Raw genomic sequence first — 22,024 nt, 5'->3', positions numbered from 1 at the left:
AAGGAATTACCAATTATTATTTTTACGGTTTAATAAGAAATTGATAAATTATTATGTTTTCATATCATAATTATAAAAATATTTTTTTATAATTATTTATTATGATACATTCATATCATAATTATGAAAATACATTTTTTTCTTAAATTAACTATTATATTCTTATACCATAATTATGAAAATATTTATTCTCTTAAATTGACTATTATGTCTTCATATCCTAATTTCAAAAATGTCAATTTTCTTATAATTATTTACTATAATATTCTCATATTATAATTAAATAAAAATCTCTTATTTTATTATTGAATTACAAAAAATCTTTTTTTATTATTAACAAAAATTATTATAATAATTTTTTGTCATAATTATGAATTTTTTTTCATAATTGATTAAAATTACTATAATACTCTTCATATTATAATTATAAAAATGTTATTATGAACGCTTAATAGGAAGTTGATATGACGCATTTTTTTTTAAATCAATAATACATATTAAAACAATCATCTTGATAATTACTATAATAATATTTTGTTTATTTGATATAATGTCAACACATGTCGAAATACATTATAATACTTTTTTATCATAATTGTGAAAATATTTATCTTGTTATAATTAGTTAAAATTATTATAATACCCTTTTACAATAATTATAAAAATACATCTCTTAATATAATTGGTTAAAATTACTATAATGCCTTTTTTACCAAATTTATAAAAATACCCCTACCATAATTGACCAAAAATTGTTATAATACCTTTCATATTATAATTATAAAAATACTTTTATAAATAATTCATAGGAAGTTGATATATGGTATTTTGTTTCAAAATTACTATAACACTTTTATTAAATTATATATTAAAATTTAATATATATATAATTAATCACATATTAAATTATTAAAATACCCTTAGCATTGTTTTATAAAAATTTAACATATGATATTTTATTTAAAATTACTATAATACCCATATTAAATTGCACATGCAATTTTAACATAATATAAATTCAATTACATATTAAATTATTAAAATATCTTTGCCATTGCTTTATACAAATTTAGCATGTGAAATTTTGTTTGGAATTTACTGTAACACTACTATTAAATTACTTATTAAATGTTAAATAACATATAATAAAACAATTCTCATGAATACTATAACTTCCATTTGTTTATTTCATATGATTTTGATACGTATTTGAATTTACTATAATATATTTTTACTATAATTACAAAATATTGCTTTTCTCATAATTAGTCAAAATTATTATAATACCCTTATACCATAATTATATAAATGTTCTTCCTATTATAATTAATCAAAATTATTATAATGTCATTTTACCATAATTATAAAAAATCTCTCATATCATATTTGGCCAAAATTATTATAATAACCTTTATATCATACTTATGAAAATATTCATTATATCATAATTAGTTAAAATTACTATAATACTCCTTTTATTATAATTACGAAAATGCTTTTATAAGTGTTTCATAAAAATTTGATATGTGATATTTTATTTTAAAATTATTATAATATTTTTATTAAATTATAATTAAAATTTAATATTAATATAAAATTAATCGTATATTAAATTATTAAAATATTTTTATCATTGTTTTATAAAATTTAAACTGTAATATTTTATTAAAAGTAATTAAAATAAAATAATCAAGTGAGTTAAAAAATTATATTTTAAAATAAAAAATATTTAATCCTTGACGTCCGCACAATACTAACCGAGAAAAGAAAGCATACATGAATTGTTCTTCCTCTAATTGAGCGAAAACTCTCAACTCGCCCACGCGTCCAACCAGCATGTACACCACGATCCAATAAATTGTGGCAGTTTCGTAAATATAGGACACCATAGTCGCACGTGAGAAAATACCGGAAAAACAGCTAGCTTTCGTACGATAGGACGGTGACCACCCCTCCGCCTTGGAACGCACGTGGGAGCGCATCGGGCTGCCACGGTATCTCCTCCAGATTGACGAAATTAACCCTTCAAAACATAAAAATGGCAGTTTCTCGTCACCGTAATACGTGTCACTTGACTTATCTCCCCGGGCACAATTGTTCCGATGATCACGTGGCATCCCGTGGCCCCACACTGTTTAAGTATAATCACTTCATTAGCTTGCTAAAGCACAGGATTCTTCCTTGTGAGTATTATACACACAAACCAAACCAAACATGAATCAGCAAACACCTCTTTTCTCTAATTCCCAATATTACCTCTCATCCGTATCCAAGATCCCCGTGGTATGTCCGGTTCTCTAAAGGGTTGTTTTCGTAAATTCAATTCATCGGAAGGATAAATAAATAAATAAAATAAAAATACGAAAAGGGCGTGGGATTTATTGTTTTATTTGTTTTTTACGAAAAGATGACGGGGAAGTAATTAATCGGTGAACGGAGAAAAAACCGGCCGGTTAGATGGGCTCGTTATTTCCTATATAAGCCTATCTCTCCCTTCACATTGTGCATTCTATTTCGAATAGAGAAAGAACCTCTTCCCATATTTTCTTTCTCTATATTTCTCTCTTAATCTCTCTTATTCTTTGGCTCGCTACTTTCTCTGCAGCTCTCAAGAGGTAACAAAAAAAAAAATTATAAAAAGTAAATTCTCTCTCTCTCAACCGATTTTTTTTTTTGTTTTCTTTTTTTTTCGGGATTTATATATTTCGTATATTGGAAAAATGTTGGAGGATTGAAATTAGACGTTGCTGAATCGAAGATCAGAGACTTTGACCTTTGGATTAATGCATTATTTGGATAACATATCTTTGACGTGTTTTAACAAGTTATTAGGTTTTCTTACTTTGATCTGCGAAAGGTTTTAGGTTATGGATTTTAGAATTCGCGGATTTGAAAGGAATGAAAATGGAGCTTAATCGTTTTGATTTTATACTTGTTTAAAACCCTAAGTTTTTGATTGGATGAGGGAGTTTCGATCTGGCGGTGATTTGAGGGTTAATTAGGTAAAACTATTATGTGCTTATCGAGATTAAGCTTAGGTTAGTCTAATTTAGGGATCTTATGATTCTAAGTAAGTTCTGATTGAAGTTCTTTTTGAAATTTTAAGTCTGTTATAGGGGCCGGTGAAGTTCTTCAGGTTTTTCTAGTAATGTTCACATTACATTCAATTATAAATTATTTGCGTAGTTTGAGTACTGTATGGTGTTGATTGGTATTGCTTGAGTTTAAATACACCTTCGAAAGTCATTTTGTTGCGTAGTTTGTTGGCATATTGTGATTGTTTATGTTTTATTTTCTTGTTAGGTATTGTTTTGAATGATTTTGATACATATTGTTTGGAAATAGATGTAATCGTAGAATTGGTATTTTTTTGGAACTGTTTATTAATTAATAAAAGTTATGTTTATGTACGTGGATGTGTCAATTTGATTGTCAAGATGGTTGTCATTTGGTTTTCCTTTCATGATAGAAGGGTTGCTTACTTTTTGGTTCAAATACTTAGCTAGTACATTGCCTTGTTTCTTAAATCTAGTCTCTTCTTTCTTACCAGATATGCAAACTTGTTTTCTTAACTGGACATTGTTTGCTTACACTACTTTGCTTTTAGGGTTATCTTTATTAGTTATGCTGATGATTTCTTACTATATGTACAGCTTGGCATGTCATGTGCATTTTTTGCTGAAACAAATACCCAAGTAAACCCAGTTAGATTTTGTGGAAATAGTCATATAGCTTGTATGCATTTATATATGAAATGGGCTCCCGAGGAAGACTATTATTTGATCTTAATGAGCCCCCGGCCGAAGATGATGAGGAGAGTGATCATGCTGCCTGCTTACAGCCACAGAAGGCAGTTCCATCTGCAAATCCCCATACTTCTGACTTGTTTTTGACATCAGCAGGTTCTCAACGAATAGTAAATAACCACGCATTCTCACATGCACCATCTGGTTCAGGTTTTCAGCCTTTTGTTCGGCCTAAATCTTCTCCTTTCGCTGAAGTAGGTGCTGAACCCAAGAGGGCAGGAGATCAGAATTCCAATTTGGCATCATTATCTTCAAAGTCAAATAACAGTGGCGAGGCGAAAGCACATGTGGCAGCTTCCCTTGTTTCAGATTCTGCTAATGCTCACGTTGTGGAAAGAGAAGAAGGTGAGTGGTCTGACGCTGAGGGTTCTGCTGATGCATATGGAAATAGTAATCTGTATGAAGAGGTTAAGGCTTCACAAGTGCAAGGTGTGCAGGAAGTGATGGTTTCTAGTGCTTCAGGTGTGACTGTTAACACTGTTAATGCCACTGAAAACAGTCATTCTCCTTTAAGACTGGATCAAACTCTGAATGATCAGAAAGGCAACAATGGCCAAAATTCAGAAGGCAATGGTAAAGGTGATATATCCATTGATGGTCAGGAAGAACCTGGCTTGCTGCCAAAACAAAGAGAAGTTAAAGGTATTGAAGCTAGTCATGCTCTTAAGTGTGCGAATAATCCAGGAAAGAGGAAGATAGACCAACAGAAAGAAGCAATGCTGGGAAAGAAACGGAATAGGAAGACCATGTTTCTTAATTTGGAAGATGTCAAACAAGCTGGCCCTATAAAAACTTCTACTCCAAGAAGGCAGAACTTTCCAACGCCAGTTATTACTCGTACTGTGAAAGAAGTTCGTACTATTCCTCCACCTAGTGAACGTGTTGGAGAAAAGCAAGGTCAGCCAATAAATGAGGATCAGAAGCAAGTTGATTTACCATATAATGAAGGAGGCAATCCTGCAGTGGAGTCATGTGATCTTAAATCTGAATGTAATGGTGATATGAATTCTGGACTACTTGCCAGGCCTAGGAGGTTAAATAGTGACACTGATCTTTCAGAGGCTCATCTACCACCCATTCCAAGGCAGAGTTCATGGAAGCAACCTATAGATTCGAGGCAGCTTAAGAATTCTCAGTTTTCTAATAGAAAGCCAGCTCCAATCAGCCAAAGCTCTATGGACACAAAGATGGTGAACAAGAAACATCTTCCTTCTAAAAAGACAACTGCTAATAGTACCTCATATCAAGACACATCTGTGGAACGTCTTATACGGGAGGTGACCAATGAAAAGTTTTGGCATCGCCCAGGTAACATATATATGTTTACAGATTTACAGATAGCTGTTGATTACCTTTAAACTTCTTGATTCCAGACATTCATAATCTTTTATCCCCTCTTGCTTTCTTTTACAGTTTTTTTATTATTTTTCTCATGCCAGTTATCCATGTCCCTTCAATTATCACTCTATGAGAATGGTAACGCTCAGAGGACATGGAAGGTGATGAGATGCATATTTTTATTCTGAAAGTTGGCTTTTACTTGTATCGTTGCTACTAATTTATTTGCAATATCTATTAGCACTAGTTCTCATGATTTGGTTATTTCTGAGAGAATTTCTAATGCAGAGATTATTCATGTGGCATATCTGCAGAGTTTCCTAGCTTACTCAATTATTGCTTCTTGAAGTGGAATTGTATGTTTAATGGGACTTTTTGTAATTCAATAAACAACCATTGAAGTTTTTATGGATGGCACATGCATTTTATAGGAGATTTTTCTGGGTATATATTCTTGATTTTCTACTATTTGTTGAATGGTATTAAACTAAGCCCTAATAATTTGTAGGATTTCTGAGGCTATTGGTATACAATACTCTAAATGAAGGCATATTTATTTAATGCGACATAAAATATATGACCAGAACTAGTTCTTTATTTTTTTCTGGTATGGGACCTTTTGAAGATTCGTTCATGGATTGCTTAAGCAACATGACTGATTTTCTGAAGCAATTGAAGAAAGTTCCTTCTTTCTTATTCTTTTTTGGTTGTCAGCTACTAGATTGCATTTAATCATTTCTAGGTAATAGTAAGTAGTCACGCAGTTATGCTAGTCTTGTTGGTTTTGAGGGTTAGTTTGGATTTCCATTCATCTCTATCTTATTCGTTTTTATCTTTTCATTCTGTTTTTTAATTTTTTATCTGGACTTTAAGCCCTTACACTTGACCATATCACTTCATGCATCAGAGGATACTGAACTCCAGTGTGTTCCCGGGAGGTTTGAATCTGTAGAAGATTATGTGAGGGTATTTGAGCCTTTGCTTTTTGAGGAATGCCGTGCACAACTGTACAGCACATGGGAAGAGTTAGCCGAATCAGCTTCTAGAGATACACATATAATGGTCCGTATAAAAAACATTGAAAGACGAGAAAGAGGTAAAAGTGCATAGTTACTCTTAGTCTACATCTTTGTAGTCTTTATCTTAGTTGATAAAGTAGTTACTAGAGGTGGTGGGGTGTAGTAAGTTTGACAATTATTAGTTTTGACTTTTGATTCTGATAACTTTTTTGATAAAGTTTTGACTTTTAACTTTTGGGATCAAGATAAATGTTTCTACTAGTTTTATTAATTGGCAGAAAATTTTCATTTTTGGTTTAGGGTGGTATGATGTGATAGTTCTTCCTGCTAATGAGTGCAAGTGGGTATTTAAGGAGGGTGATGTTGCTGTTCTATCAGCCCCAAGGCCTGGTTCAGGTATGATATCAGAATAAGAATTCTTTTCTGATTTATTTTGGTATAATTACAAACTCATATATATATATATTATATCTAAGGATTGTTTACTTTGTATCAAGCAGTTAGAACTAAGTGGAACAATACCTCTTTAACTGAAGAAGATGAGGAGGCTGAGGTTACTGGACGTGTGGTTGGTACTGTAAGGCGGCACATACCAATTGATACTCGCGATCCTCTTGGTGCAATCCTTCACTTTTATGTTGGGGATTCCTATGATTCAAACAGGTAATTAGAGAAATATCACTTCCTTATTGATATTGTGTGGTTTTGAAATACACTTGTGTCCTTAGGCATTTGTGCTAGTATTGATTATTGCAAAAGCTTAACCAAATTTAGTTAGTTTTTTTTTTCCCTTTTTGTTTTTAATGTCAAAATAACATATTAATTTTTACAGCAAGGTTGATGATGATCACATTCTACGGAAACTTCAACCAAGGGCTATCTGGTATCTAACTGTTCTAGGATCTCTTGCAACTACCCAGCGTGAGTATGTGGCATTGCATGCATTTTGTCGTCTTAATTCCCAGGTACTTATTTATTATTATTTTTAATGATTTCTGAGGCTAGGTGTAGTTCTTGTTGCTTGATGCATCTTTAGGGTTAACAAGGTTTCTCTTGTGCACAGATGCAAACTGCGATCCTTAAACCGAGTCCTGATCACTTTCCTAAATATGAGCAGCAAAGTCCCACTATGCCTGAATGCTTCACACCAAATTTTGTTGATTATTTGCATAGGACCTTTAATAGGCCTCAGCTTGCAGCAATCCAGTGGGCAGCTACGCATACAGCTGCTGGAACAAGTAGTGGGGTGACGAAAAGGCAAGAGCCATGGCCTTTTACGCTTGTTCAAGGGCCTCCTGGAACAGGTAAGACGCATACAGTTTGGGGGATGCTAAATGTCATCCATCTCGTTCAATATCAACACTATTATACCTCTTTGCTTAAGAAATTAGCACCTGAGAGCTATAAGCAAGCTAATGAGAGCAGTCCTGACACTGTTGCAATGGGATCGATTGATGAAGTCCTTCAGAACATGGACCAGAATCTCTTCCGCACCCTTCCAAAACTCTGCCCAAAACCCAGAATGTTAGTTTGTGCTCCTTCTAATGCTGCAACTGATGAGCTTCTTGCACGTGTTCTTGATCGAGGATTTATTGATGGTGAGATGAAAATCTACCGTCCCGATGTGGCCCGAGTTGGTGTAGACTCTCAAACACGGGCTGCGCAGGCGGTTTCCGTCGAGCGGAGAACTGAACAACTTCTACTCAAGAGTCGTGAAGAAATTTTAGGACATATGCACACTTTAAGGGCTCGTGAAGCTATGTTATCTCAGCAGATAGCTACTCTTCAAAGGGAACTCACTGCTGCAGCTGCTGCTGTTCGGTCCCAAGGATCTGTTGGTGTTGACCCTGATATTCTTGTTGCTCGGGACCAAAACCGAGATGCATTGTTACAGAACCTAGCTGCAGTTGTTGAAAACAGAGATAAGGTTCTAGTTGAGATGTCTCGCCTTCTCATTTTAGAAGCCAGGTTTCGTGCTGGTAGTAACTTCAACTTAGAAGAAGCCCGAGCTAACCTTGAGGCTAGTTTTGCCAATGAGGCTGAGATTGTTTTCACTACTGTCTCGAGTAGCGGTCGTAAGTTGTTCTCTCGCCTTACCCATGGTTTTGATATGGTTGTCATTGATGAGGCTGCTCAAGCCAGTGAAGTTGCAGTACTTCCTCCTCTTTCTCTTGGTGCAGCAAGATGTGTACTTGTTGGGGATCCCCAGCAGCTTCCTGCAACAGTGATTAGCAAGGCTGCTGGGACCCTCTTATACAGTAGAAGCCTTTTTGAAAGGTTCCAGCAAGCAGGATGCCCAACTATGTTGTTATCTGTGCAATATAGGATGCATCCCCAAATTAGGGATTTTCCTTCTAGATACTTTTACCAAGGACGTCTTACTGATAGTGAAAGTGTTGCCAACTTACCTGATGAGGCTTACTACAAGGACCCTTTACTTAAACCTTATTTATTCTATGATATTACCCATGGCCGAGAGTCTCATAGAGGTGGATCTGTTTCGTATCAGAATGTGCATGAAGCATTGTTTTGTTTACGCTTGTATGAGCATCTACAGAAAACTTTAAAATCTTTGGGTGTGCAAAAAATCACAGTGGGTATAATCACACCATACAAGCTGCAACTAAAATGCCTACAACGGGAGTTTGAGAGTGTTATAAAATCAGAGGAAGGGAAGGATGTATATATTAATACTGTAGATGCTTTCCAAGGCCAGGAACGTGATGTTATTATCATGTCTTGTGTCCGTGCCTCAAGTCATGGTGTGGGCTTTGTTGCTGACATTCGTCGAATGAATGTTGCTCTTACTCGTGCTAGAAGGGCTTTGTGGGTATGAGTTCTTTCTTGTAATCTTCCATGCTTTTTCATCATAGCTCAGATCATCCTCTTAACTGCTTGATGTTATTTATTTTCTGGAATTGACATTGATGTTTGAACAGGTTATGGGCAACGCCAATGCTCTGGTGCAATCTGATGACTGGGCAGCGTTAATTGCTGATGCCAAAGCTAGGAATTGTTACATGGACATGGATTCTCTCCCCAAGGACTTCCCAAAAGACTTACTCTCCAAAGATTTTGCAGGGCCAAGGGGACTTGGTTATTCTCCGTCACAGGGTAAGGCTTCCAATATGAGGGGTTTAAGGTCTGCTGGACCAAGACACAGATCATTAGATATGCACATGGACTCCAGGTCAGGAACACCATCAGAAGATGAAGACAAGCCAGGGACATCAGTAATTTCTAGGAATGGGAATTATCGGCCATTTAAGCCACCAATGGAGACTTCCTTGGATGATTTTGATCAGTCGGGTGATAAATCTAGAGATGCCTGGCAATATGGTATACAGAAGAAGCAAAGTTCTGCTGGTGCTGTGGGGAAAAGAGATCCCTAGCCTTTGATTGTTTGTCTACAAATTGTTTGTGCCCAGTGAAGAGCCTTGGAGCATAACTTTATTTCCAATCCTTGTGATTGAAGTTTGTTAAGAGCTCTTGGCTCCTTAAGGATTGAGTGCATTAGCCCTTGAGGTTAATCTGTTCAGCTATACAGAATTTGTGACAAGTTGGTGCCATACTTGTGTCTGATAATTGCCCTAAGATGAACAAGACGAGAGGATTTGCAAGGGGCACCAATGAACTTTTGCTCAAGGTTTGGGTACTTGTTAAAAAACCTATGTGCGAAATTGGTTCCTGAGATTTCTTGCGAGGAGGTGGATGATTTTGGGGTAGGATGTATGAAATCATATCCTAGATCCACCCACCAGCTTACAGGCTTCAAAGGTAAGAAATAAATCATCAGGCTAAAGTTTTGGACAAAATCACTTTTAATCTAAAATTTCATTCTTGATCATTATGACTGTTTTACATATAATTAATGATGTGGAATCCAGGAATTGAATGCTGGCATCAAGGATTGCGCTGTCCAACCAAGATCTTTTTGCTTGATAACTGAGAGCAAATTGTTCCCATCTGCCATTTCTTGGATGAAGTCTTTGATTGATACAGTCGGACAGTCATCCCAGTTTATCTGTCCTTTGACTCCGTATCTTTCTCCACTATATGCGGCTGACTCCTCAATTCGTGAATGTGTTCATTTAAATTGCTCTGCTTTGTACATTCATTAAATTTACAAATGCTTGCAAAATCACGAGGATGACGAGCAGTTAGCAAAGAAGGGGTCTGCTCTACTGGATGTAATGTAGAATGAACACGGTTGAAAGCTGCCGCGTACATTCTTTGAACACGCAGATGCACTAAGATGACTTATTTTGAGGTCTGCAAGATACGGGCTGGTTAGCTGAAAATTCTTTCTTATGTTCTTTTTCTTTCTTTATTTCTTTGTTGTTGTCTAAGGCAAAGGACTGGGTAGAAGCATGACATTCCTCCAAAATTCTGTGTAGAGAAGGAAGAAGAGTGGAGAATTTGTACAAGTTTCATAATATAGGGGTATGTCCGCAATTGTGACGTTAACCGACTTTGCACATACACCTTCAGGATCGGTTGTGGAGTCATAGAATTCTTTCTCATGACTCGTCTCCTCTGTATTTTTCTCTCTCTTCTTTCTCAACTTTTTGGGAAGTTGAAACGATAAAGAATGGAACAAAATTAAAATGATGATGCTATTAACCCTCGATTGCCCCCTGGGATGATGTAAATGTTCTCTAGGTTGACGCACCTGGTGAGGTAATGAGGAAAAGAATCTACTAGAATTTATATAGTAATGAACAAATGACACGCTTCAATTTATCATATATATATATTTTAAAGAAAAATTCGATAAATTATTTAATTTTTCATATTAAATAAAATGTATCATATTTAATAATTTAAAATAAATGATTATAAATTATGTATTTAAAATAATTTTAATAAATAATTATTGATAAAATTTGAATTTAAAATTTTTTTATCAAAAAAAAAATCTTAATTGATCGAATTAATTATTTATCATCATTTTAAAAGTTTGAACTAAACCACTAACTTAGGAAAAACTCAACTTGTTCCTGGTTGGACTTTATTTGCCCTTTTACTCTTCAGGCACGTGCCTTGTTCTCCTTACCGACAGGATTGAAAAGTTGGTAGGTGCGACGAAAATATATCAATGTTCTAAGCTTGGCCGTCAGAACAAAAAAAAAAAAAAAGAAAAAATCACCAGAGATTTTAATTTAAGTACTCTGCTTCTGAATAAACTTGCCGAATAAGAGAAGGGAATACCGGAACTCAAAGCTAAACTATAGATGAAAACAGGGATCTGATGGGATATGAAAATCTTCAAAGCGCAACCATATAATTATTATAATCCTATTTTTTTTTCTGATAACATCTATGATCATAGCCTTAAGCTTTGTCTGGTTTCCCAAAGATTTTCCTGCTTGAAAAGGTCTCTTTTACCCTCACGTATATTTTTGTTGCTAACTAGTCATTTTTCTTGGCCTCTGATTAGGTTAATTCTGACATTTACCAGTCACCAAAATGTAAACACATAGAAAATGGTCCCAGCCAAACCATAAAAATTATCAAAATTTTACTCATTTGGACTAACATTGTAGAAAAGTTGGAACAAATGCACCAAAAAGAATGAAGTTAGAGCAAAGCACCTAACTATGGATTAAATTAAAAACACGAGGGGGAGGGAAAAAGATGGCGCCCAAATTTCGCGGTTTCTTGAATTGGTTGCATATGAGTGGATCCAACTAATAATCCATCAAAACAATCCAAGCAATCAACCAACCTCAGCATTCCTATTTTGAAGGGATATCCTTTTCTGGGTTGACCCTTTCTCTATGGTTTTTTATCCTCTTGAGTTTCCACCCCGAAGTTGTCTCTCTTCATTTGCCTTTTGAGATCCATTCCTTATTCCATTATTCCTTGATTCATTCAGGTCTGTTGCTCTATTTTACCATAAATACAACTTACTTTTGGTCTTTGGATTTTGACATCTTGTTTACTTTGAACTGCAGATATGTTCTTTTTTATTTATATTTAGTGCTGGTTGGACTGTTTTTTTTTTTTTTTTTGGAGTATCTAAAAACTTAATCTATGGGTTAAATCTGTTATCAAGTGAAATTAATGTGACTTGAACCCTATGCCTATGTTTGGTTTGAAATATTTTGGTTGAATTTTTCAATCCCAGATGCAGACTTCTATGCCACATTAATTATTTTTTTCTTTAATTGGTTGTATTGTTGGACCAACGAAACAAAAAGGAGTTGGTGTTTACGTAAGCTAAGCTATGTTAATGTGGATCGAAATCCATAGTAATATCAGGGTATGTCTTTGCTATAAAAGATAATTAGCTTAGAAAAGGGTTCAATTTATTTGGGTTTGCAATCTGGTTTTACATACTTGCAGTCCAATTTGAAGTAAAGTGTGCTTAAAGTCACTTTGTTGATCAAACTGATCATTCACTAATTTCAATATCTTGTTTCCTATGATGGATGATCTGTAGAAATTACCATGATCCGTAAAGGGAACTTGCAGAACAATTCCTCCATTTAATTGTGGGAAAGAAAGGAAGAAAAGAAACTAAAAATGGTTACATTTGTCTATCTCTGGCAAGAGGACTGCAATCTGTCAGCTATTTCACACTCCGACAGAGATGGTCTTTTTAAAGGATGTAAAGGGAAAACAAAAAATAATAAGAAACTGAAACAGAAAAGCTGTAATAAAGAGCAGTCTGATACTAACTGTTGTTGTGAATAGTTAAGGCAGGATTGACAGACAATATGAATATACAAATATATCCTAAGGCCTCAATATATTTGATGATTTTGGATTTAAATTTCATTTTTATACAAAAAAGGTGCGATATAAAATATTTTATTCAGCTTTAGTGGGAGAAGAAAGTCATTTGACACATCTGCATCCCCCGTGATCTTATGCAATTTCTCATTTTTTTCTTGAAAATAAGACAATGGTTTTGCTTTATCTTATACAAGTTTGCACTTCAAACAAAAAATGCAGATGTCGTGACACTGAGATTGATGATTCTACAATTCTGAAACATTTAACTCTTTTAACATACAGGAAGACATCTATGAAACTATGAGTGCGGGTTTAAAGAAATCTTCTTCAAATGGCTGTGAGAAGTCTCTAACATGTGAAGAGCAGCTGGCAAAGGTATCTTTTGTTTATTTGATCCCCTATCCCTAGTTTCACATAGGTTATCATTTTGGCCTAGCATAGATGTTGTGGAGAGTAAAGGTTTCAAACCTGTTGAAATTTGCAGATTAGTGAAATAAGAAGGTTGATAGAGCCATTGCCTGAGAAGTTGGCCATTTATTGTTCTGATTCAGCCATAGCTAGATATTTAAGGGCACGAAACTGGAATGTCAAGAAGGCAACTAAAATGCTGAAAGAAACCTTAAAATGGAGAGCAGAATACAAACCAGAAGAGATTCGCTGGGTATGCTACAATTCATCCTCCTATGAATTATCTGTAGTTTCGAACAGGAAGCATCAAATGCATCCAGGATTTGGTCTTTGGAGTATGCTTGTAACGGGTTTTCAATTTTATTTTTAAGTTTGAAAGTGCTAGCTAGGATTTTACAATCAGTGGCCTGATGATCGTTTTTAGTGGTTGCCTTTTTTTGTATTTGTTTTCATGCACTCAGAATGGTTTAGTCTTAAGTTCTCTGGATTTAACCCCTAGAGAATAAACCAAAATCCAATCTACTTATTAGGGCTGAACTCTGTTCACTTGGCAGGTCCGGCTTTGTCCTTTTTGAGTGAAAAAATAGCTGGTTTAGGTCAAGCTTTTTTCTTTTTTCATATTTTGTTTTTACAACGTTATTCTTTTTGTCCGATGCAGGAAGAGGTTGCTCATGAAGCAGAGACAGGGAAGATCTACAGATCAAATTATATAGACAAGCATGGGAGAACAGTTCTTGTCATGAGACCTGGTTGCCAGGTTCAGTATGACATCCTTCCCTCTATATCCTTGCAATTTGTAAATCTGGTACTACAGAAAAGTTGAAACAATTTTGAATGAAAGGTGTTAGAGTTCATGTTTGAAAATTATCCTACATCAGAGAAAAAAAGAATCAAAAGACATATATAAGATATATCCCAATCTAACAGCTAAAGATTTTTGGTCATGGTGGTGTCCTATCTTTGCCCCAACAATAGGATTTTCTACTACCTCTTAAGCCATTAGTAAGTAAAACAAAAGCTCACTGTCCCAGTGTCATTTGCCAACTTTAGGCGGATGACATGTTTGATTGTCTTATGGATTAGTGAGTTGGTATTTGACAATGAAGAAACTAGGAGTGAAAAGAAAAAAAAAAGAAAAAAATCTTTTATTTTTTTTTCCATATTCTTGGGGCCATATCAGCCATGAAGATTCAAATTTCTAGAAAATAGTACTTAGCTGCACATTGGTTAGCCAGGACAACTTAAATTAAGATTGTTTTGACTGCAGAACTCAAAATCAACAAAAGGACAGATTAGGTATTTGGTTTATTGCATGGAGAATGCAATTTTAAATCTTCCATCAGACCAGGAACAGATGGTCTGGTTGATCGATTTCAATGGCTTCAACATGTCACATATATCAGTGAAGTTGACACGGGAAACAGCACATGTGTTACAAGACCATTATCCAGAGCGACTGGGCATGGCAATATTATATAACGCACCCAAGTTCTTCGAACCATTCTGGACGGTAACCCATTTTGATGTCTTTGCCTCTTTTTTTCTATAACATAAGTTATATCAATGAGGCTCTTAGTATGTTTGTCAGATTTATGCACATTGCACAGAGATTTATATTTAAGCATATGCAATTGCTAGCATCTTAATATAGCATTTTTGGATACATGGTTCCAAGTCAGAGATTTTGCAGAGATCCAGATTAAAGTAGCTTTCATCTTTTATGATTCTTTAAGTTACATGTTTGCTTTTGGTTTCCAGCCAATGCTAGTTTGCTTTTGGTTGTTTTTCTATATTTAATTGTTTTTCATGTCAAAATAAATCTGCAATGTAAAATTCATTCCAACATTTAGATCCAGCTCTATGCAGGCTTTTTTTTGGGCAGCTCTATGCAAATCCCTTTTTTTGGTCTTTGACTCCGTTGTCACTGCAATGTCCTTCCCCTTCCTTTACAGATTATGTCTTGCCTCAAGATATCCTTGGATGGTGTTCAATGCCATTTTTTATTTTGTTTTGTAGTTTAGTTATTGTGTGGCCATCTTATGCTGTTGGTCTATGTTTTATATGCATGGTTGATTTAATATTTGGGAGTTTGTTCCTTTGCAGGTGGTCAAACCATTTCTAGAGCCCAGGACTCGAAACAAAGTAAAATTTGTTTACTCTGATGATCTCAATACCAAGAAAATAATGGAAGATCTTTTTGATATAGAGAAGCTGGAGTCTGCATTTGGTGGAAATGATGATTCAGGTTTCAACATCGTCAAGTATGCCGAGAGGATGAGGGAAGATGACAAGAGGATACCCGAATTCTGGACAAGGGTAAATCCTCAATCAGCATCTCCACCACCACAACCCGTGCCAACATCTCCCATTGATTTGAATTCTATCAATCTAAGCTCTGATTCTGATGCTTCTGACAATGGCAAGGTAGGCAGTTCCCCAAATCATGTTTCAGATTCAGAGGGCCTCCCTCCCAATAAAAGAGTATTGGTTACTGAGGGCGGTGAAAATAGCTCCAGGGAAATTCATTAGAGATACAGATACTCGAAGCTTGAGCCTGTCTTGGTTGAGGTAATAAGGTGTATGATGATCTGACTGTTTCACTATTTTAGTTCGAAATATAAGTCAAGCAGAGCTCTTCTTAATTTGTATCATTGACGTTTTAAACTTCTGTTGAATGGATTTCTTCCTTCAATAAGAGCTTTTTTTGTCCTTTTCAAGTTTACTCAGTTGATTTTCATTAACTGATTTAGCTGAAAAGTTTTTGCAACATAGGCTAAGAACTTAATGTTTAGACATTTGATTAAAGTTGTACTTCAAATGTGGATGCAATAATGCACTTGATTTTCAATAAAGCTAGAAATCTGGAATTATTTAATAAAATATAACATCAGTGAAAAGTATAATATCTAGATTTAAAATAATCAACTATTTAAAATGATCTTGTTGTAAATTATTGTTATTATTATTATTAGCTCTAAAATGAACAGTGATATGGTCTGTGACAAGAAAATTGAACTGAGATTGTCTGTTTCCGCCGTTTCACCTTCACATGGGAGACGGTGCTTCGACAAATGGCCCTTTCTTCCCCTTTGTTTCTTCACTCTCCGAAGGGGCATTGGCCTTACACAGGCAGGGCCATGGATGTTAAGAGCTCCCTTTTTGAAGGGCTTAGGTGGGCATCTCATATACCTAAATGACACTGATTTTAAACGGAAATTGTTGGCATTTCATCCCGAAATGAGCTTCGTTCACCGATCAAAAGAAACTCCTATCCACTCTTAGTGTAATGGGTTAAGCATGCAAATTTTATTCGAGGTTTCCTTGGCATTTGGAATAATGCTATCTTACTTTACGTCTATCCAGAGAGAGATAGAAAGAGAGAAAGGGACTGATAAACTTGTTACAAATGGCACGACCCCAAACAAAGTCTATTAAAACGAAAAATTTCAGTCCATATTTTCTCAATACAAGGACATATGACTGAAATCATTTAAAAAGCACAGTAAAACCTGGATAAAAAAAAATTCCTATTGCTGCATATCTGTTACAGGGTTTGAATGTTCACAATCTTTGACACAGACAAACCTAACCAGAATTATAAGGACGTAGGCAGGGACTTGCAACTAGTAGGTTGGCGCACCCATACGAAAAATCAACTGGGACCAGCAGCTAGCCTTTTGGGCTATGGGTCCAACGTTATGACCAATAAAATCATAGATGTAGATGGTAATGCAAGAGAAGCCCCTAGAAAACAGAAAAAAAAAAAGGGGGGGAACAATTATTTGAAGAGTTGGAAAGGGGGCTAATACACGATGGAAGCCAGAATTTGATGTTACCTATACTTAAAGGACATGTCAATGCAACATCTCATCCAATTTCTGCCTGTATTGAGCCAGCCTCTGCAAAAATAAATCGATAGAAGCATTAGTCTTCTCGATTAAGCTTTTAATAATTCCAGAAAAAAAACTCAGAATAAGTCCCTGAAAACAAGAGGATATAGAAGTCTAATGCAAGTTTTCTCGTTTTTTCCTTTTGGGGTTGAGAACTAAGGTACCAAGGGTAAGACGGACTATAAAAAGCATAATTTTCAGATTATTGTCAAACCAAAGAATTCAACCAGAAAAGCTCCTTTATACCATCCAGGTTTTTTCCAAGAATGATTATGTTTCAGTCAGAAGCTTCAAGAAACAAGTAGAATTTTACTTCAGCATCATAAGACTACTAGGTTTCAAGCAAAAGAGTATTCAATACATGTTAAGAAGTGGAAGGAATCATGATTCTTATCTATAATAATATGAACCAAAAAGTTTTTCCCTAAAAGACAACAGAAGTGACAATTACCGAAAACATATCATATGATGGATGCATTTTATCTTGTATCACCAGTTAGACCAGTTTGAGCTTCTAAAAGATTTTTCAAAAGAACTAAGCTGTTATATAATTTATATAAGGTGATCCCCATATCAGGATATTGATACAGGCAACACCTTCCTTTCCGCACAGAAGCTCCAAGGCTATTCCTTATACTTCAAAACTTTACAGCATGGACATTTGAAATATACCAAAAGCCCAAACACTTATGATTTCCAAGTCTTTGTTATTTCCTTTCGTTCTGAAAAAGTAATGAAATGATACCTACTCTGTCTTTCTATTCCAATTACATTATAATTTTTATTTTTTTGGCCAGATTATAACTTTGAATTGAAGCAAAAGCATGTCTATTAAAGCAGTAAAGTAAATGGGACTACACAAGGGTCCATAACAGATCAAGAATAATGCTGAGAGGAAGTTGCATACACAGATCAAGAATAAGCTGAGAGGAAGTTGCATACCCTAGTATAAGCATAGACTCCAGCTTCTGTTGGTGCTACAGGACTTCCCCTCCTAATGAACTTCCCCTCTTTAAAAATGTAAAGCATAGGCATCCCAGTTGATAGTTCTAAACTGATAACCTGTCTCATAAAGAATACAGAACGAATATTAGCCTTAATGTTAAAACAAGAAATACCAGGAAAATAAAAAACATCCTGAATGGAACAAAGAAAAGGGTCCATACCTCCTGGGAGGTTAATTTGTCAAGATACATAATAATGGACCTTAGTGAATTCCCATGGGCAGCAATCATGACATTCTTTCCAGATAGAAGTTGGGGTTCAATCTGCAAACAGTATACTTGTTGTGAGGTTCCAAACAAATTGTATTAAAGAAGTTGAATCTCTAGAGTTATCTAAGGCCTAACAGACTGACTAAATAATAACATATCAAAAAAATTATATATCAGATATAGAAGTTACATTATCTTTAAAATAAGCAACAGCTCTTTGAGCACACATTTCCAAACTCTCGCCATTGGGTGGAGGTATATCATAACTTCTACGCCACTCATGAACTTTTTCCTTCCCAAATCTATCTGCAGTTTCCTGTTTATTGAGACCTTGTAATTCTCCATACCTGCATAGAAAGGATAGTCCACGAATCATTCATGAAAGAGGATTGAGAAAAATTGAGACAGCCAGTAAGCAGCATATCAGAAAAGCATGAGCAATATGATTTCATTCTTGTTGATAAAGAGAAAAGGAAAATTTGACTACATTCTTTCATTCAATTGCCAAGCTGCTATAACAGGAATTGATTGCTTCATGGTTTCTTCACTGTATATTTGACTCCATGCCTTTGCTTGCTCACTCTCATTATGCATGATAATTGGCACCTGCCAAAATGTCAATCTATCAGTCTAATAAACTAAAGAATGATAAAATTACCACTCTTGGACTTTTAACAAAAAAAAGGGGGTTTTAAAAAACTTCAAACCCATTTACCCACATAAATGATTTACTAGTGACCAATGATGACAGTATGAGGTGCTCAGTATCACCAAGCAGTCACTAGCACCCTAAACTTTAGTTACCATAAAATATTATTTTTCCTCAAGTTACCTTCTTGCGGTGGTGCTGAGTCATGGCTAGCATAGCAGTCATCTGTGCACGAATTAGCGCTGATGTATATATCATGTCGACAGGTATGTTGCTGATTCTCTTGCCAGCTTCAATTGCCTCTTCCACTCCCTTCTTGGTTAATGGCACATCAACACAACCCGTAAACAGGTTCTTCTCATTCCACAATGATTCACCGTGGCGAACCGGTATCAAAGCTGCTTCATCTGCAATTAATATCATGAAAAGGAATCAGAATATTTCACAAGCTGAATCCAACTTTGTTCCCCAAGTTATGAGGAAATACCAAATCACTTGCATCAGTTGGAATCAATGTGCTGTTGCAATCTGCCATTTAAATTTCTAAAAATTAAGATTTGTGCTACTTAAAACAACTAGTTAATAAAGGCTAGATAGAGTGCAGTTTGATAGAGCTTATAATCAAGAAGAAAAATGGTGCATTGGTCTAAAATTCGCTAATTAAATATGAAACTATGTCTAAGATGATATGCCTTACTTGATTTCTTGCGAGATTCGTGGGTGCCATTATCAGAGGTAGATAAAACAGGATTATAAACAGAGGTTTGAGAAGCTGAAGCTTGAATAACACTGAATTTCCTCTCTCCAGAACTATAAGTTCCTCTCTTTGAGATCCCAACTTCCAACTTAAAACTTTTGGGAAACAACCTTACTGAATTATTCCCAACTTCCCAATGAGTTCCAGAATTGCTGAGAAGCTGAAGAGTTCCAACTGTTTGGTGCAACATAGCATTGGCCATTCTGAAAATTCAAGATAAGCAAGTACTAATCTAAGAACACCTTCTATAACTTGACAAAATGAAGTACAACTATACAGGAGAAAGTCTTCTTTATAGACAAAGTAATTTTTTGCTCAAGAATAATGCATTTGTCCTTCCATTGCACTAAGGGAAAAGAAAGCTAGAGCAAATAACTGTCAATTATGATTATGCCACTAAAGGTTTTTTCTCATTCTAAATCAATAGTTAAATTAGACTTAAGGCGGATTAAGAACCTTCAACAACATTAAAAGAGAGGCAACAACCTGAGGAAACATAACCTACCTCTCTAGGATAACTACCCCATCAGTGAACACTAGGAAAGTTATTTCTTTGAGAGAAAAAAAAAAAAGAAAAAAGGACAAGTTTTTTGGCAGCCGGGAAGTTGATCATAAAAGCATTAATTATCAAACACCCTATATTGAAAAATAATCTGACAGATCCAAGAATCAAAAGGTTTCCCCAATTAAAGACTCAAATTTAACATTACCCACATGGGCTTCTCTTCCATAAAGCAAATAAACAATGAAGTTTCAGGACAACATCAATCCAAAAAAGGGGACAAAAATGACGAACAAAATGAAACCAGACCTTAAAATCAACAACCCAGAAACCAAAAACGAAATGCTAAGAGAAAAGTGGTTGTTCGCCTTGTTGGGTACACGAAAAAACTGACCTTGAGTTTATATAGGCCAACAGCGAAGAAACCGAGGCAAAGAAATATGCGAATATGGGCTGAGTTTATATTATTAATACAAGGAAGAAAAAATAAGAGTCGACGGAGAAGGAGAGGAAGCAGAGGTTATTAGAGAATTCAAAACTTTTACATGACAATTTCAAGAGACAAAAACAAAGGTTGAAAAAGGTACACTCTGAGTTGTTTGAGTATAACGTAAAAATGCATACACTCTCAGTTTATATAGAAACAATCGTTGATGTTGTTGTCGTTGCTGTTCTGTTTTTTTTTCTTGATGTGATTCACTCACGCTTGGAACAGCTTAATGACAAGAACCCTTTTTCGTATCAGACACAAATTTCTTGGGTGTTTTCAGTATTTTATTTTGGTTCTTAGGCAGGCAATTTTTTTGTTTTAATTTTACTTCGGGGTATACAAATTATTTTTAAAGTTTGTAAATGATGCATTGCGTATAAATTTATATATTATTAATTAAAAACTTAAAAAAAATTTAAATTTTTATGTATTTATTTTAAAAATTTGTAAAAATTTATGTTTGTTAATTAATAAAATGATACTATATAATTGATTGATTATGTATAAAATTTACACAATAATAACATATTAAATATAAAATTTTAATTTTACCATTTTTTTTTTGGTTTACGGCTATGTCAAAGTTATCATTATAACTTTTTTTTTTTTGAAAATTAATAAACTTTTAAGAAGATTATCTTTGGACTAGTTATTGATTTCCTAAATTCTTGAATTATTTATTTATGTACAAATTTGATTCAAAATACATTAGCAGCTCATTAGAATTCAACCTTAAAATAATTTCATAATATAGTTATGAATTCGTGGAGTTTTTTCTTTTTATACAATTTGTTTAGTTTGGGAATTGAGTTTTAAGATTTGAAAGTATCAAATGTTTTTATTTAAATCAAGTTGCAGCTAATTTAATATATGGATCATGATTCATATCCATTGTGACTCAATAACTACATGAATAAAATCAATGATTCTATGACCAATTAAAAATGGCTATATATGTTGTTGAATTATTAATGCAACCTCTTTATTTAAAAAATAAAAATTAAAATTTTTTTAAAATTAAAATTATCAAAGATTAAACTTTAATTATTAAAATTAAAATTTTATATTCTATTAATAGATATCACTATTATTAAAAAAAAAATAGATATGACCTTTACTTATTGTAACTCAACCTAAATTTTCAGACTCTTAAGAAAGATGTTGATAGCAACCCTTCATGGGATTGTAAGGACCAAACCAAACCCTCTCT

At 34.4% G+C, this 22,024-nt stretch overlaps 3 protein-coding genes across 11 annotated transcripts; 2 read left to right on the top strand and 1 right to left on the bottom strand.

Moving 5' to 3' along the window:
* Positions 1–2,506: 2,506 nt before the first annotated feature.
* On the top strand, positions 2,507–10,786 carry LOC111312367 (putative helicase MAGATAMA 3). Of its 7 annotated transcripts, none has more exons than XM_089765241.1 (10): positions 2,507–2,615; positions 3,654–3,902; positions 4,005–5,114; positions 6,052–6,240; positions 6,464–6,559; positions 6,664–6,826; positions 6,996–7,128; positions 7,227–8,993; positions 9,103–9,940; positions 10,051–10,786. In XM_089765241.1, exons 2-9 carry the CDS (start codon positions 3,755–3,757, stop codon positions 9,553–9,555), a joined length of 4,059 nt encoding a protein of 1,352 aa, XP_089621367.1. In that variant the 5' UTR covers positions 2,507–2,615; positions 3,654–3,754; the 3' UTR covers positions 9,556–9,940; positions 10,051–10,786. The 7 variants fall into 7 exon arrangements, with proteins under 7 accessions (XP_089621367.1, XP_022768302.1, XP_089621374.1 ...); XM_022912567.2 differs by having other exon boundaries at positions 2,507–2,640; XM_089765248.1 differs by lacking the exon at positions 3,654–3,902 and having other exon boundaries at positions 3,903–5,114.
* A 913-nt stretch (positions 10,787–11,699) lies between these two features.
* LOC111312366 (uncharacterized) lies at positions 11,700–16,022 on the top strand. The gene is made up of 6 exons (XM_022912562.2): positions 11,700–12,041; positions 13,187–13,279; positions 13,389–13,565; positions 13,971–14,069; positions 14,580–14,822; positions 15,416–16,022. Exons 2-6 carry the CDS (start codon positions 13,205–13,207, stop codon positions 15,839–15,841), a joined length of 1,020 nt encoding a protein of 339 aa, XP_022768297.2. The 5' UTR covers positions 11,700–12,041; positions 13,187–13,204; the 3' UTR covers positions 15,842–16,022.
* Positions 16,023–16,709: 687 nt separating this feature from the next.
* LOC111312365 (2,3-bisphosphoglycerate-dependent phosphoglycerate mutase 1-like) lies at positions 16,710–21,073 on the bottom strand. Of its 3 annotated transcripts, none has more exons than XM_022912559.2 (9): positions 20,719–21,073; positions 19,763–20,025; positions 19,249–19,472; positions 18,904–19,022; positions 18,607–18,763; positions 18,369–18,470; positions 18,145–18,264; positions 17,149–17,211; positions 16,710–17,056 (listed from the first exon to the last, which is right to left on the bottom strand). In XM_022912559.2, exons 2-8 carry the CDS (start codon positions 20,022–20,024, stop codon positions 17,167–17,169), a joined length of 1,029 nt encoding a protein of 342 aa, XP_022768294.2. In that variant the 5' UTR covers position 20,025; positions 20,719–21,073; the 3' UTR covers positions 16,710–17,056; positions 17,149–17,166. The 3 variants fall into 3 exon arrangements, with proteins under 3 accessions (XP_022768294.2, XP_022768293.2, XP_022768295.2); XM_022912558.2 differs by having other exon boundaries at positions 20,328–20,931; XM_022912560.2 differs by having other exon boundaries at positions 20,634–20,753.
* Positions 21,074–22,024: the final 951 nt, after the last annotated feature.

This window comes from Durio zibethinus, chromosome 1, assembly GCF_047325235.1.
Source record: "Durio zibethinus cultivar Kanyao isolate XHJ-2024 chromosome 1, ASM4732523v1, whole genome shotgun sequence".
Classification (NCBI taxonomy): domain Eukaryota; kingdom Viridiplantae; phylum Streptophyta; class Magnoliopsida; order Malvales; family Malvaceae; genus Durio; species Durio zibethinus.
The sequence above is the reverse complement of the archived record's forward strand: the minus strand, read 5'-3'. Positions and strand labels throughout refer to the sequence as shown.

Excerpts from the sequence above, each read along its gene's own strand:
- LOC111312366 (XM_022912562.2), top strand. The coding sequence starts at position 13,205 with ATGAGTGCGGGTTTAAAGAAATCTTCTTCAAATGGCTGTGAGAAGTCT. Across the intron at positions 13,566-13,970 it reads AACCAGAAGAGATTCGCTGG|GAAGAGGTTGCTCATGAAGC; the intron begins GTATGCTACAAT and ends TGTCCGATGCAG. Across the intron at positions 14,070-14,579 it reads TCATGAGACCTGGTTGCCAG|AACTCAAAATCAACAAAAGG; the intron begins GTTCAGTATGAC and ends TTTTGACTGCAG.
- LOC111312365 (XM_022912559.2), bottom strand. The coding sequence starts at position 20,024 with ATGGCCAATGCTATGTTGCACCAAACAGTTGGAACTCTTCAGCTTCTC. Across the intron at positions 19,473-19,762 it reads CGAATCTCGCAAGAAATCAA|ATGAAGCAGCTTTGATACCG; the intron begins GTAAGGCATATC and ends TATTAATTGCAG. Across the intron at positions 18,265-18,368 it reads ACAAATTAACCTCCCAGGAG|GTTATCAGTTTAGAACTATC; the intron begins GTATGGACCCTT and ends TTTATGAGACAG.
- LOC111312367 (XM_022912565.2), top strand. The coding sequence starts at position 3,755 with ATGGGCTCCCGAGGAAGACTATTATTTGATCTTAATGAGCCCCCGGCC. Across the intron at positions 5,115-6,051 it reads AAAGTTTTGGCATCGCCCAG|AGGATACTGAACTCCAGTGT; the intron begins GTAACATATATA and ends TTCATGCATCAG. Across the intron at positions 7,129-7,226 it reads TTTGTCGTCTTAATTCCCAG|ATGCAAACTGCGATCCTTAA; the intron begins GTACTTATTTAT and ends TCTTGTGCACAG.